This window comes from Falco peregrinus, chromosome 1 (genome assembly GCF_023634155.1).
Source record: "Falco peregrinus isolate bFalPer1 chromosome 1, bFalPer1.pri, whole genome shotgun sequence".
Taxonomy (NCBI): domain Eukaryota; kingdom Metazoa; phylum Chordata; class Aves; order Falconiformes; family Falconidae; genus Falco; species Falco peregrinus.
Genome location: NC_073721.1, coordinates 74,516,301 through 74,532,391, shown reverse-complemented (window position 1 = coordinate 74,532,391; position 16,091 = coordinate 74,516,301). Strand labels below are relative to the sequence as shown.

Below are 16,091 nucleotides of genomic sequence, written 5' to 3'. Positions count from 1 at the left end.
TTTATGATCAGAACTAAACTTACTGAAATTGCACTAAAATATTCTAATCTTACTTTGCTGCTGTGTTTTTTTTTTTTACACGCAACAGTTACTATTTATCTTTTCTGGGCTATATGTTTGTCCTAAATGCATCTCGAAACAACAGTTTAAGAGACTTGGCCATAAAAATAACTATGGTTCTTCTTGTCTGAAAGAAAAAAAAAATACATAAATGAGGATGTTGCTGCATCACTATGCCTTTTTTTGTTACTCAAAAGTTTTTGGTGGGCTTGTTTTTATAATTACCTTGGTCTGAAAATCTGAGTTGTTTCTGAAATGGCATTTTGGGGAGTCAGGAGAAGTGATTAAAGCTTATCAGGTTTCTGTGGTAGCTTAAACTAAGTCAGCTGATAATTATAAAGTGAGATAAAAATTAAAGCCGTGAGAATGAAACCTTACATTGAGCAAGGCAACTCATGGAAAAGCCCAATCCCCATCAAATACTGAGGAGGATTGCTCTACACCAAGGAAGGATTACACAAATTGCTCAGAACTTCTAGCAAAGCTATTTCTGTGGAAATAGAGTAACATCCTGCAAAGTTTACTGCCAGGTAACCCGGCAGCCAGCTAAATACACAATTTTGGACACCTCTTCTGCCTGTTTTTTTAAGATCCCAGGCACAAGAAAGGAATAGGGAATGAATACTCATACATATTTTCTTTCTGCTGGCTTGCTTGCCTTGCTTACCCCAGGACACAGAATGTTATTTGTGGGAAGCTGGCGGTTCTTCATGCAGGAAGACCGTTAGGAGAAGGGGCACTAAGAGGACCACTGCGCTCACCATTGCTAACGTGGAGGATGCTTGCGCACTACGCAGCCAGAGGTATTTCATGCATCTGTAGGGATGAGGAAGAGTTATACTGCTGAACTACTGAACTCCTTGGGAGACAACTAGTTTGCAGAGATAAATTGCTGTTCTAAACTGTAGTAAGAATTCAGATCAGTAGACTTCTTTTTCACTGGCATGTGAACTCAGAGGGGCTTTCTTTATGCTTGGGGGTTTTTTTTAGTCAAAAAGGGGCAAAAAGAAATGGAAGAAACCCCCACAAAATAGGACTCTGCACAAACACAGAAAATGAGCACGTACATATTCTACTTCTTTCCCTGTGCCCCCCCGCCTCCCTGTGCTGGGGTGTCCCCCCAGCGGCACGTGTTAAGGCATTCGCAAAGCTACGCTTTAGAGTCTTTCTGAACTCTATTGTACATTAGTCTCTGCACCCATAAATTGACTCTAGGGTCATCCAGGGGATAATTTAACTGTAAATACAGGGTTGCACTAATATGTCTGTTGGCCCTCACTCATCCATTTGAATTGGCAGAAGTCCAGCTGGAATAGAGGAGAGAAGCTGTTTAAAGGACCCGTTCTTCATGATGTTACATTATCATATCTTGTGTTGTACTTCCCAAAGTAAAGCCTAGAATGGGATCGGTGTAACGGAGTAGACCTCTTTCAGTGGTGGGGAAGTGGATACTGGCTTTATATTAGGATGTAGTGTGTAGGGCAGAGTGTGGCCCAGGCTCTGGCCAGAGGAGATTACAGATGCAAAGAAAGTAGTATTTTTTATGAAGGCTGCTCAGTCACACATAACACTTACAGTCAAACTGTTGTGCCATTTTATTTTTATGAGTCATTTAAAGGAAACATATACTTATCTCCAGTTTAAAGATATGAAGGAGAAAGTAATTTGCTAACAACTGTTTTGGGTTATTTGCAGGGACAAGATAAGAAATAAAGAGTAATTGTATTTTGACCCATAAATAACTCCAGCTTTCAGATGTCTCTTGTACTTTCTGAATCTGTAAAGGAATTTCATTATGGGCAGAAGAATGATTATTTTTTGTAATCTGTCTGTAAAATGAATAGGACACCTACTTTATCAGTTTTCACAGCGAGTAAAAAAAAAAAAAAAAAATTCAGAATGTTTGCCAGTGAAGTTATCTTGTGTGACAGAGCCTAACTCTGCAAAGACTCTAGTTTGATTGTTTTAGGGTTTTTAAACACACGTTTAGACAAAAGTGTGTATACTTGCTCATGTTTTTATTTAATTAAAGGGAAAAATTGTGTTCATGAAGGCTCAGGACTTGACTTTTTTTTTTTTTTTAATTCTAGATTCCAGTGGTTCAGGCATCTGTATAACAGGCTTGTCTGTGCTATACTGCAGAGAAACCTTCCTCTTTGACCTACTGGGTGTTTCTCTTCTGAGGGAGGAAAGGAATTCTTTCCATGTTAAAAGAGTTCAGTCTCCTCCTGTCACTGATTGCCTCTGTTGCTTAGTTGAGCCCAATTATATGCAATGGCTTTTCAAGAGTTCAGCTGTGAAGAAGGCATGTGTGCAAATGATATCAATAAAATAGCAGGATTTGCATACACAGGAGCAGCACACATGCTACCGCTTTGAAGATTTACTGTGTAAGGTACACTTACTGTTCCGTAGGACATCTGTTGACACTGCCACTTTTATACTCCTTCTGCTTAGTTCTCCTGGTTGCCATAGGCATAGGCGAAAGAAAATAGCAATGCTAACTGTTCATGCAGGAGTAATAACAGCCCTTAACAGAAGAAGAGTAATTACCTTTGGTTTCTCCCTGCTCTAAAACCTAATAAAATAGAGACTGGTGGCTACATAGTTGATGCATACAGAAGTCCTGTTGCTTTTACTAAAGCTGAGGCTAGTTATGTGAAACGTCCTTTGCTCACAAGCTGAATTTGCATCTTAATTTTGAAAAAAATCCATTACTGATGGGTAGATTTCCTGAGTACATTTGACAGCTTTCAAGCTAGCGGCATTTGGTAAGGCCTTTTAAAGTTATAGGAGATTTATAGCTAAAGAGATTACATAGCAGTGGGTTCAGATCCAATCCCTTTCCCCCAGCTCCTGCGCTGGGTAACAATGACAGGAGCTGTCTGTATACCAGAAGGAACAGTTTAAGAGGGGTGGCTGCTTTTGGCAATAGGAGCCCCCGTTAGCAGCCGGAAGCATTGGTGCTGAAAAGCAATCGCTGGTGTCAAGAACTTTCCTAGCTAAGCACTGCAGCTGGTGGCAATAAATAGCATTCTAATAAAGGAGGATGTTCAACTCATGACATAAGCGAATACTGTTTCAACCACAAAAAGTAATTTATGGCTCTGCATATGTCTGAAATGGATTTTTTCCAATACATTTTAAAATAAAAATGCTAAGATTTCAATGGAGGGAAAGATCTGCATTTTAAATCAAAATGAAATTGAAAGATCAATGAAAAGTGTACTGCTTTTTTAAGTACGCAATGATACATAACATCTTAAGGATGTGCACTGTCACAAAGCACAATTACCTTCATTCCTAAAAATGAAAGATGCTGTTTTCTGACTGTAAATGTTCTCTATATTGCATCAAGCCTAATAACTTCCCGTGTCCATGATAATCCCCCTCCAACATTTAGACAGAACCATCATCATCTTCTCTCATAAGAATGCCAATGATCAAGCAGAAAGTAGCAAATAACAATATGCTTGAATTGCATAAACATAATAATTCCTGATAAAAAATTGGCTCCAGCCTCAATGAAGAGCAAAAAAAGAGGATTGGGTAATGAAGTCATTAGGTTCATTAGACCTGTTAACATATCGAGTCCACTACAGTAAATAAGGTATTAGTTTATTTGAACATATGCTGCTGCTCTTTGTTCTACATTCTGTTTATGCCACGTGTGATTTCTCTTACATAATTATTGTGAAACATAGCACATGATACATACTGTGTCATCTCCCACTAGGACGAGCAGTGTGTATGTGATACAGGGAGAAACTGTCCCTTGAGCTTGTTTCTGCTGGTTGGTTTAGGGTTTTTTTTGGCTGCATGGAAGAGAAGGTAGTTTTGTGTTTTGTTGACAGCCTATGCTCAATGTAACTGAACGGATCGGTTGTCCTGAAAGGCATTTTATACAGGAGCTTGTTTTGAATCATGAGGGTTGAATGTGCAAGCACACAAAATGAGTAACTGGTTAAGTGTTACTCAAGATCAAAATCCTTTGTACTGGCATGCAAAGCATAGTGTACGTATTTGCAGTTCCTTAAGGAAATATATCCTTTGTATTAGTCTTTTACATGTGTTTATTAATTTTCCAGTTTTGCTTTTGGAAGAAACAGGCTTGCCTGTTCAAGAGATGGCTGATGCCCATTTATCAGTGGTACAGCTCTGTGCTCAAGCTGCCTCTAATCCCTGCTCCCTCTCTCTCCCCCTGTAGATAGTTTTTGCTGTCATCTAGGAGTTAAAGAGCCAGATTCTCAGCTGGTGCACATCAGCACTGCTATCCTGAAATAAATAGGCATAACTTCACTGGAGTCACTGAAACTTAAGCTCAGACTCATGGGTTTTTCTGTCCTTGAGCGCAGTGCTTTAAGGCTTATGATACACACTTCTGTGATACTTTGTTATGGTATAAACAAACACCATGCTTCTGATTCAAATTATAATCTCATTCACCCAGAAACCAATAGAGCTCTGCTTATTTATCCCAGCTGAGAAGATAGCCCAAAGGCTTTTCATGTTGTATGATTAAGTCATGGGCTGTGATTCCAATGCCCCCCCCTCCCCCAAACAAGGAGGCAACCCCACTACTGCTGGTGCAATTACTTAGATGTGAAACAGTTGTTCATAGAGGTTTGAATTCAAATCAGTGCCACTATCTTTATTCTGTAGTGAAGTGATGTGCCTGTTAAGGCTTTAGTTGGTTCTGAAAAAAAGCAAGAGTCTGAATTCAGCTATCGGTATGAAGAGTTGGGCAGAAATTTGAGGGTAATGAAAGGATGGAACACCTACCAAAAATGTTGAATTGAATATTTCCTGTAAACTGTGTGTGCAGCCACAACACTCTTTGATTCTCAGTCGCATTTAAACTTGGGATGGAATCCAGCTGCAAAGCCTGGATCTAGATCTGAATTTCCACTAGTTCAAGGTTGTTGTGATCAGTGGAGTTTATTTGGTTCCGTATCTAATTTAAATGCAGAACTTTTAAGGTAACTTCAATCAGATGTTCTTGGGATCCACTAGAATAATAGTGCAATAAAAGCTGAAATTAAACATATCTGGTATTGTGTAGGGATTTTATTAGTAGTCCAGTTTAAGGTTAAAATAGTGCTTTCATGCAGTCAGCCTACGTTAATAAAGCTGGGGAGTTTGCAAATGATTTAAAATCATGGCTTACACATTTTTCCAAAGCAAAAGAAGAGAAGCACAGAAAGTTCATCTGAATTCTTAAGGCACTGCATGTGGTGAACATTAGTTTTCCCCCCCCTTTTTTTTTTTGTTTGTTTTTTTTTTGTTAAGGTTAGCTAATGCTTTCTTTTTCTTCACAAATACTGTACTGGTAACTGAAGATATTTTCCACATGTGTACAACATCAGGGATAGCAACATCAATGATACAAGGACCTTCTTTAGGTGTGGTGCGTAGTAGCAAGGAAACATAACTGTGTATGTATTCGGATCTCCATGGTGGCATGTTCTTCCAAAACTGCAAATCACTGCAGATGAAGGAACGTGGCCTGACAAGAATTGGGAACTGGAGAAAGAAAAGAATGCAGTATTTACTTAAAATCAAAACAAAACTTGAAACAAAGAACCCAGTTGTTGCTTCTAAGTCTAAACTGTGATATTTCATTCAATATGCTTGCCGTCTTGGTCAAAATCAGCCATAGGAATGGGATAGCTGTCAACTGTCACAATTTTTGCCAACAAGAAATAAGAAAACCCAGTGTTCCCCTTATTCTCCTTTGTATCAGTTTTCCTCTGCTCAGCCAGGTTAGTGGTTAGCTGGGGAATGTCAGCAGTGATAATTCGGATAAAAACGGTCTCCTGTTTTTGGCTGGTGAGAAGGCGTTTGAGAAACTTCCAGGTAAAGGAGGGGAAAGCTGAGAGGTAAACCAGTGTCCCCAGGCTGCCTAGGGGACTGTGGGCTGCCAGTGGGGTGCTGCTCTTGGTCGTGCTGCAGCGCCCTGCCGGCCGCGGTGCGCTGGCCTCCCACTGCCCGGCGTGCAGCCAGTGGGCTGGGGACCGGAGGCTGCCTCCTGCCTGGAGGTGATCCTCAGCGCCCTGGCAAAGCACCTTCACTCAGGGCGGAGAAGTGGGGAAGCAGAACAATTTCTCGAGTGATGACAGCCCACCTGTGAAAGCAGTCCAGGACCCTTTAAATACTTCTAAAGTGAGCGGGGTGGCTGCGGCTTTTGCACGCTCTGGTTTTTGGGCAGGGGGTCAGCTTGGTGTGGGTGGCTGCTGAGGGAAGCTCGCAAGGTTCTGCTGCCTGGGCCACCTAACTGCAGTTTACCTGGGGTAAATGTTCTTAGTGAGCTGGCTGTGCTGTTCTGCTTTTATGAAAGAACATGCCTCTCAGAAATCAGACTAGATGTGACCTCTGACCCAAGCAGGGGGGGTCTCCGGCAGTTTAAGAATGGGATAAATCTGCTTCCTAAATAAGCACAAGCTTGTGTCTTTCCCACCAGAGCTGAAGCACCTGGTACATAGGACTGCACCGTTCCAAACTGATAATCACCTGTCATCTATTGCCTGTTTGATCATCAAGTTTTAAGACTTGAAGCCCATTGCTTTTTCCTCTTTACTCCCTTCTTCTGCCTCAAAACTTTGCAGGAGATGACTTACTGCTTTGCAACGTAACAGCCTGTCACTTGTAGCCCTCAGCTCCTCTGATTTCCCCCATTCTGGTGATTTGCTATGGGTTTTTGTGGTGTTAGATCTGCTTATAGTTGTGTAAAAAAGCAAATGGGATATGCAGATTTTAGATCCTTTAAATAATCACATAATACCCACAGATGCAGCGATGACTTGAGTGGTCTCCTCTCCACTTTCCCCCATCAATTAAAAATTGCCAGCACTAAGAGCCCCAAAATCAAAAAAAGAAAAAAAAAAAAAAAGAGCCCCGAGAAGCACTCTGGCTACTATTGTTTTGGTTTTGTGCTCTTTCTTCAAGTTACCTCAAAGAAAAGGCATTGAGGTCTCTTAAATGTGTATATCAGGTGCTGGCAGCACTGAATCTTTGTGTATCCTGCTTAAGAGAAAAATGACAGCTGATGGATAAATCTTTCTAAAGAGGTCTTGAAACAGCCATATTTTTTTGAACACTTAGATAGGCTACGTTTTGCTTAACTCTTTTGTAAGAAATTAAACTATTAATCACTTCTATTACATAATTTTTTTGCCTCCTTCCCAATAGTTTTCATTTCTTGTTTGCATTTTAGTAACATGGAATAAGGATCTCAAGCTTTTTGGGTAGAAGGCTGTATCTTTAAGAACCCAAACTTCAGAGGACTTGCCAAATCTTGCATCAAATATGAAACTCACAGAAAGAGCATTAAAAAAATATTTAAACCTAGCGATTAATTTCTTACCATCTGGAAGACCACAAACAGTGACAAAAGCATCTAAAAACTTCATATGCCATTAATAGGCTGACTGCTTCAATACAGAATATTAGGCTGCTCATAGGAACAGATTAATGTATAACCAGTCATGACTGGCCTTTCAAACATATCAGAATAGACAATCCTGTACATAATGGGGAATCTCTATATTATGATTGATGTCCAAGATTCATGTTATAAACTATTGGTTATGTTGTTTTGACAATGGAAGAATTAATGAATGAGATTTGCCTGCAGTGACGAACTATATCATAAAGAAACATTAATAAAGATAAAACATTTGGAAATTCTCTACGAAAAATAACATTTTTGCTCTTTTCACAAGGAACAAAAGAAGCCAGAAACATGACAGATTTCATCAAGAGAGCTGTTCACAGATTAAAAGTAGGTCTGATTTTTGTTTTGCTGTGCTAGACTTCACTTCTCAAACCACAGAAGAGTGAGGCAAGTGTTTTCAAGCTTATATAGTGTGGTGGTTTCTTTTTTTTTTTTTTGCTAATCCTGTTATATCATACAGGAATTGTTTGTGCCTGGGTGAGTTCTTCTGTTCAGCCTTCTGGTGTACTCATAAAATGCCACGTAGGATCCACTGTGATCTTAATTCTGTCTGTTAAACCAGCAAGGCCTACTCATGTAATGAGTTATGGCGATAATTCAGGGAATTGGGGGCGTTCGGCACCACAGAGAATTTGCAATCTCAGTGTATGGCAGCTCGAAAGGTTTAAAGACTGCAAAAAAATGCACAGAACAGTAGGAGCTCAGACTCGAGATCCTCTGAATACTGAAGGAAATGGGTTGCTCTATAAAAGGGTACTTCTGGTCCCAGTGGCGGTCATGGAGGGTGACTCAATGCAAACCATGGAACCCCCCATTTCCGAGTACCTAAATGCCTTACCTAGCTTAATTTTTGGAGTGCTTGGCACTTCCTGGGTGAACTTTCCCTATGAACTTAGGCTGTGCCAAATCACTAGATTATTTACCTCATGGTTTGAATGCAAACAAACAAACAAACAAGTCTGGCAAGGCATGATAGAGAAATACTGGGTTTAAAGTTAACATCTCATAATGGGGGGGAACTTAGAAGTGTGTAATTGTATATGTTAGCATCAACCAAAAAGGCATGGCAAGAAGATTGGGCTCTTGTGTTCATGTTTACTTCATCTTTAGCTGGTGCAAATTCCATACCGGTATTAAGGGTATTTTTTACCTATCTATCTTCCATTCTTTTTTTGGATGCTACCTTTCCTGCTAAGCTTCTCTAGAGTAAGGTTTATAAACCAGTGTAGCTGGGCTGTGCCACTGAAGAAGCCTATAGAAAACGGTTGTCCCGTTTAGAGTTAGGGAAAGAGAGATGATTAGATTCCTTAAACTCTTTATTGAGTCTTTCTACTTAATTTTTGTAATGTAAAAATTATACACTGGTTACAGAAACATCTGTTTCATCTGAAACATTAGGTAGCTGAGCATGTGAAGAAAGGCTTCTCTGTACTGCCAGTGAGATGAAAAGTCAATCTATTTGTCTTCTCTTTTGTTAGATTTTGAGTCTCTGCTATTCTAATCTTAAAGGTTAGATTCAAAAGGAATTAATTTAGATGCATAAACTTGGAACGTCATTCTTGCAGATCCTGGTTCCAGCAGCTCATTTCCCAGGTGTCCAGGGCAAACTAGACCTCAGGTTTTGACCCCAGAATTCCCCACAAGCCTGAAGTTCTGCTCCCCGCACCCTGGAGCACTTTCACCTTGTCACCTTGTTCAGGCTTTTTTCCTGGGTAGGATCCAGAAGTTGGGGAAACTTCTCTATCGGGTTTCAACTGTATGTTAATCTAAAAGCAAACCTACATATGGTAAGTCAATCAATCTCTACTTAAAGTGGAGTGATAGCAACTTTTTTCTTTACAGAACACATGGGAGGAGAGTGAGTTGCTGTCCCCCCTCTTATACAATTGCATTTTGCTAAGTGCATTAATATGTATTTAGTTTTCTCCTTCATATGAGATTTAGATTGACTGAAGAAATAACTGAAATAGTACTGTGATGCTCGTTCGTTTTCCTACTTTCTGGCCCATGAAACTTGAGTTCTTTCTGCATCAGAATGACTGTGACAGATGAGAGTGGAGACTGTCAATTGTGCCTACAAGTTTGGACACCCACTTGTGCCTTTCTGAGCCCAAGAAGGTGCTGTAACCACCTGCCTTTCCATGCAAGTGCACTGAGAGAGGGATTTATGTCTGGAAGATACAGAAGTACTTTGGAAGAGTTCTCTACATTTGTTTATTGGGAAAGCATTTGTAGGCACTTAAATTTAAGGCTTTGGTTTGTGAGTAGGTGGAGGCGCTGCTATGTCTTAATGAAGACTCCTGCTTCAGGGGCAAAAAGGAATTTGCATGCAGTTCTCCCCAGTGGGTTCCTGCTGCAGTAGTTGTGTTGACCTTCAGGTGGCTGCTCAGCCCGAAGGTGGTCCCCATTGCACCTTCTGGGGTGGATAGCCCCTTCAGTGATGACACGGGGAGCTGAGGCCCCTAAATAAGCATTTCATATTTCTTTCCTTGGAACAGTTGAGATGCACAACATGTGATTGCGGTATCTGTGTGGTGCTGCTGTGAGCTCAGCAGCATTTCATACTATGGACTTCTTAGCTTTGCAGAGTTTGTAAAACCTGCTTTATGTTCTAGAATGCATCACTGACTAAAGCTCTTTCTCTCGTAGACCACTCCCAATGCTTTGTTAGCAATAAACATCCCACTGGGATTCTGCCTTTCTATCTGCTACATCTCCTGCTAAAGAATAGTCTGTGTGTATCTATCTATCTATCTATAAAGTCAGCTTTATACCTGAACAAATTGGATATACAGCTGAGTTGCTTCTCCTTGACTGACAGCATCCATGTAACTGTGTCTATGCTCTTAAATAAAAATAAATAAAAAATACAGCTGCATTTCATTTCAAATTGAAGTTTTTTATAAAGCTGGACAGGGATTTTCAAGAGCATTTGGCAATTGCCTTAACTTGGATTCCTCTAAAAGAATTGGTAAGTGATGTCTAGAGGCAATGAGTTAAGCTATTGCTGACTGCGCTAGAAAAATCCCACTCATGATTTCTCAATTCATTTTTTTTGGAAGATAAGACAAGAAGCTATCTCTTGTAGGTTGTAGTATATGGATTGTCACGCAGTGCTCAGACGCTGTAGTCTGCCTTTCTAAATTAAGAGGTTAATATCCTCCCGTGAACACCACTGGTAGGGCTAAATTACTTCTAAGGGCTATGTATAAGAATTTTTAGAGATGAGATAAGCCTGACACATTTAAGTGGATAATTTCTGCTGCTAACAGTACTTGAATTTCACAGGACAAACAAAAATACAAATGTGTGCGCTGACTTATTTGCAAAGTCCTCTTCGGATTCAGTGTATCATAACCTCACTTGGCCTTGCTTTGGAGAAAATTTGCTGAGTACACAGTAAGAACAAAAGTACACTGCAAATATTTTAGTCTGTGCAGCATAAGATTGCCTTTGAAAGATACGTGGGAAACAAAACCAGCCAAACAAAAGAATCCAACCCCAAACAAATGTTAAATCAGAAAAGCAAAACACAGGAGTACAGAAGCACAGCTATACACAGGACTTGGAAACTGAGCTGCTGTCTATTGTGTTTTACTCTAGTGCAGTCGTTGGCAATAAACTTACTTTTAATGCCTCAGTTTAGCTGTGTCAGCGGTGTGGTGGGACAAGCTTGCACCTTACAAGTATTGTTACATTAGTTGTCTCTGAAGAATATTCACCAACCCTTACGCATTACTAGCAGAACAAATGTTAGTGTTCACTGGGACTTCTCAGCACGAGATTTATGTATCTGGAAGAATCACAGTCTGTTATGAGGTCTGAGGCAGGTATCTAATTTGAGTTTTTAGTTGCTGCTCAAACAAGACTATTTTTAGAACTGCGCTGGGCTGCTTTTTGCTGTGATCCCTTCCTGCCTTGCTACTATAGTCTGTCTGCTCCAGTAAACTTCAGAGTTAATACTTTCCCAAGTGTATAACATACTAAGATGTGCACCCCGCCAGTATTAATTCTGTTACTCATAATTCTAGCCGGTGAGCTGCCCAAGGCAGGCACCTTCACAAAGTTTCTAGCTTCGTACACATCTTCATGACAGCAGTCACCTTCTCTTAGGCTACTCTGCATGACTAAATCATCCCCAAGTCTCAGATGAGGTAACTGGACACTTCTTTCACACACAATGGTTTTGTACTTCAAGCTGTAACTTTTGATGGAAGTTTTTAGAAGATTGTGCCAGGTGGAACTGCTGTTGGGGCCAAAGCCTGTCTCCCTGCATTGACAACAGAGGTAGCTAAAGTGGGGCATCATGCAGGAGCTGTGGAATATGCCAGTGATGTGTTTCTGATGGTACAGCCAGGAAAGCTTTCTGTATCCATAGAGCTCCAGTTGCATGACTTCAGCTTTACTTCTGCAAGTAAAAGTGTTTAGCGTAAACCCACCGTATAAATCTCAGCTCGCTCTCCCTGATGAATCTGGAACCTGAGGATTATCTGTTCGGTGGTGTGTGTGGTTTTTTTTTTTTTTTTTTTTTTTTTTTTTTCTTATTGGCATGCTTGCTGGGCTTTTTGTCTTGCCACCTGATTAGCTAGATACACCAGACCCTTTGAAGAGAAATCTCATCTTGCAGTTCAGAGGTTTATGAATTCATTCTGCCTGAACTATTTTTGTGACAAATCTGCTAATTTCACAAGGAGAAAAGTCATATCTAATAGACAGCTCACTACAGGTTCTGATAGTCCAATTCTCATCTTCCCATTTCACACATTATGCTAGCAGTCCTCCTGGCCACCTTTGGTATTAACTCTATCTTTGTATCTCCATTATATTCAGACCGTGCAATTCGATGACAGTCTTTTGAATCTGGAGGCATCATGTGAACAGACTTTCTAATGAAATTTCCAGGCCTCTGACTGTGTCTGTCTTGGCCTCCTAGTGTTCCTGGCAATTTTTTTTTTCCTTCTTAAAGTACTTTAATTTTTCTCCTTCTTTCTTGCCTTTGCTGTAATTGGGAAAATCAAGAGCATTCACCACCCACAACAAGTAACAGCAAAGCAAAAAAAGTCCAAACCCCAAACACTTAAGCACACTTAAAATCCCTCAGTGGCACAGCTGACATTTGGGGCACAAGAGAAGGAAAGCATCGTTGTATTGCTATTTCATTACAGCTGTATTCATCGGTAGGTTAAAGTGTTTGTCTTAACCTCCATCTTATAAACTCTAAGTGGTTGGTTCATTGTAAGGAAGGTTGAAATATGGAGACAGGTTGATCAAGTGCTTTACAAGAGACAGTTGCGTTTCCCTTCATTCCTTGGATCAGGTCAGCCATACTTCAGCCTGTGGAGATGCATCTTGTTTAGTTTTCATACGTTTAGAAATATGGAAGAATGGCTGATCTGTGTCTCGCACAGCCCAGCATCAGCACTCATTCACCTATTTGAAAATCATTCAGCATTTTTGTGATCTGATGAGGTTTATATTTTGAGCTGGTTCAGTGACTCAAGACACATCTTTTAAAATATGAACAAAATAATGTTACAATGTGCTGTATATCAGCCAGTGAACAGTTTTGGAAGAAATCAGTTACATTCTGAAAGCTGTGGTGTTTAGTGTGGTGGTTTTTTTTTTTTTTTTTTTTTTCTTTTAAACTGAATTAAAACGGTACTTTATGACCCCTTTTCACTAAATGAACAATGGCACACAGGTAATTTTATCCATTCAAAGACCCCTCTTATTTCATGACAAACTTATGGACCTTCAGTGTGCTCATCTGCCACGCAGCATACTTTTGTGCCACTCAGATAGATCTAAAACTTGCCAATATGCTTGTGGTATCTATATCATGGTATTTTTGGCAGAGGCTATATGCAAAGAAGAGAAATCTATCAGCTCAGTTTTCCTTCTCCAGGCATTGACTTTTATATTGCACCACCAGAGCTTTAATAATTGTAAATTGGCAAATACAGAAACATTTTTTAAGTTGCTGAAGAAGTGCTGGTTTACAGCACGGACAGGAGAAGACCTGGCTCCACAACTTAAGCAGATAAAGTAAATCAAGGGTGTTTCTGGTGAAGGTATTATCCCAGTCATGTGGGTGAATGGAATTTTCCAAAGTGAGAACAATGCAGAAAGATTAAACAAACTAGACAATGAAACAATTATTTAAAAATATCTTCATTTTTAGCACTTTGGCAAATGGAATACATCTAGCTAAGTATATGTGTCTCACAAGCTGCCTCTCAATCTGGACCTGTGGAGCTGAGAGAAAGCACTGCAGCGAGGAGGAGAGAGACAGGGGAGATCAGAGTACGACTGCAGACGATGGGAACACATTGCAAAACTGCCTTCAGACCCTAAGCCAGTGTGGTGAACATCTTGTTCTGCTAAGGTCAGTACTAATCCTATTGCTGATTCAATTCTGTAGAGCCAGATGCTGAACACAGCTAAAGAGATGAAACAGTTAGTTTCGTTCTTCTGTCACTGGACTGTCAGGGCCTGGATCTAAACCTGAGACTTAATCCCTGTGATGGGTCCTCTCCTTTGTTTTCTTCTGCTCCTGAGTCACATCAAATGTGCCTTGCCAAAGAATTCAGGAAAATACTTTTTGATATCTTTGAAGGAAGTATGGGGCCAAGAAATCAGAAAATGCTTTACTGTTTAGCTGCTAGTATTTATAAAACCAGGAAGCCATCACTTATGGGCTTGCCACACAAGGGCTAAATAGACAGAGGAAGTCGTGCTTTAACATTGTTAGTGGATCAGTGGGAAGCACAGCAATGCGTTTGACTGGCCAACATTTAAAAGAACAACTTGCGTACATTAGTTTTAAGGCGTCACTGCTGTAAACATGCTGGCTACTATGCCTCTAAGAACACTTGTTTTTTAAATCCTAGAGTAAAAACACACGGAAAGGGAATAGGGGAGATTTATCAGATTGAATCAGATGGCAGAAAGCAGTGAAAACTGTATAAAGGAAAGAATAATGGAAAATCTCATTAGCGGAATTGGAAACAAACAAAAAAGCAAGTATCATAGGTACAACTAGCAGAGTATACTGGGAGAACAAAATTGCTTTTGATTTCAAAGACAAAGCCTTTTACTGAATGCAATGCAGCAGAAGGAACCTTGTTCCCCTCTCTGGGTGGTAGGACACCTGTGTACTGGCCCAGCAAGGTGGGGTTCCTTCACAGGGTCTTGCAAGCCAGGACTGGGCAAAGTACAGCTGCCATCTAAGTCTCTGGTGACAGTGAGGTTTCCATCTGTTGTCCTTCAGGAGGCTGCAGGTTGACTTTCTTCAGAAGCAGCTACAAGAACAACTTTGGCCAGGCTTGGCACGTGTGAGAGGAAGGCTTTTGTTTCTCTTCATAAAGCAAGCAGAGCTTTGGATTAGGTACGTGATTCTGAAAGAAGAATCAGACAGAAATAAACAGTGTATTAGGGAAGAATGTAGAAAAATAACAAACACTTTTTTTTTTCTTTTTTTAAAAATGGAATTATAACCAAAGTGTTGCTAACACAAGAAAAAAATATTGAGAAAAAAAGCCTATAGGGCAAGTGTGAAGCAGTTTAATTTCTGAAAGAGCACTGGGAAATGATGTAAAGCAATTCTGAACTCATTGTTTAAGCACAAGAACTTATTTTTCTACTTGGGGCTCACTGTACTGGTACTTGCCATCCTTGTGCAGCTACAAAATGGACATTTTGTCATTATTAGTCACTTCAAATTTGAAAAAGGGTGTCCCAGAAAGCAGGGATGAAGTTAACACCTTCTCTATTTTGGAAAACCTAGCTTGTTAACGTGACCAGACCTCAGCAGAAACCAATAAGGCTGAATAAAATACCATCTCTCAAAAAGTTACAGGGTAAATATTCAGCCATCAGCGTGATTCTGCTGACCACAGATGCCAGTAGATCACTGCCTCTGATTTAACCCTGCAATGTAATGATGTAGGGTAGGGTAAGAGTGAAACCAGAATCAGACTCATAGACTCTAGCATGTCTGGGGCAGAGATGAGGAAGCATGAGAAAAATCCGAGTCTGCTTTCTGAGCCTTCATGGCAGAGCTCTTGCAAACTGATCACTTTCTGTAAATAAGTTATTGTGCCTGAGTAACTGAAGAATGAAGAAGAAAGGTGTGCAGCTTGTAAAATGCAGATAGGGACACTGTGCATTACACACTAAAGGCTAGCTGCAACAAATGGTAACAGTTTCCCTCCAAATAGCTCGAAAAGTAACATTGAAGAGTCTAACACCTATCTCATCTGGGACATAATTAAAACTCCCCATTGTTGCTCAGATGCTAAGATACTTCATTTTCTTCTTTGACTCTAGTTAGCATTAGCTTTGAGTAAGTTATCTGTCTTGGGGCAAGGGACATAAACCAGTTATGCATAGCATTAATGGACAGGATTATTTCAACCTTAGTACAGCATGGATTAGATATATGGGAGACAAAGGTCCATCTATGACACTATTGTGTGTTCCTATGGCATATCTGCTTGTCAAGCCAGAAAATGTTGCCGAGTTTCCAGGGGCTGTGGGTTGCTGGAACACAAACAGCTCGTACAACTCTTACCCTCTG

At 40.3% G+C, this 16,091-nt stretch overlaps 2 protein-coding genes across 6 annotated transcripts in view; one reads left to right on the top strand and one right to left on the bottom strand.

Annotated features, from left to right (window-relative positions):
• The window catches only part of LOC114011378 (translation initiation factor IF-2-like), a 46,902-nt gene that overhangs the window by 25,871 nt on the left and 4,940 nt on the right, over positions 1 to 16,091 (top strand). The window contains exon 3 of one of the 2 annotated variants that reach the window (XM_055813585.1): positions 13,695 to 13,805. The exons of the other annotated variant lie outside the window; for it this stretch is intronic. Coding sequence (XP_055669560.1) covers positions 13,695 to 13,720 — 26 coding nt within the window. The 3' untranslated portion in view covers positions 13,721 to 13,805. Of the gene's footprint in view, positions 1 to 13,694; positions 13,806 to 16,091 lie in introns of those variants that run through there. 2 annotated transcript variants of the gene reach the window in all.
• Positions 3,903 to 16,091, bottom strand: part of CDIN1 (CDAN1 interacting nuclease 1) — a 146,141-nt gene continuing 133,952 nt past the window's right edge. For 3 of the 4 annotated variants that reach the window (XR_008748667.1, XR_003553241.2, XM_055813107.1), the window contains one exon: positions 3,903 to 14,910. The gene's annotated coding sequence lies outside the window, so the exon portion shown is untranslated. The remainder of the gene's footprint in view (positions 14,911 to 16,091) is intronic. The other variant, XR_008748632.1, reaches the window with a different exon arrangement.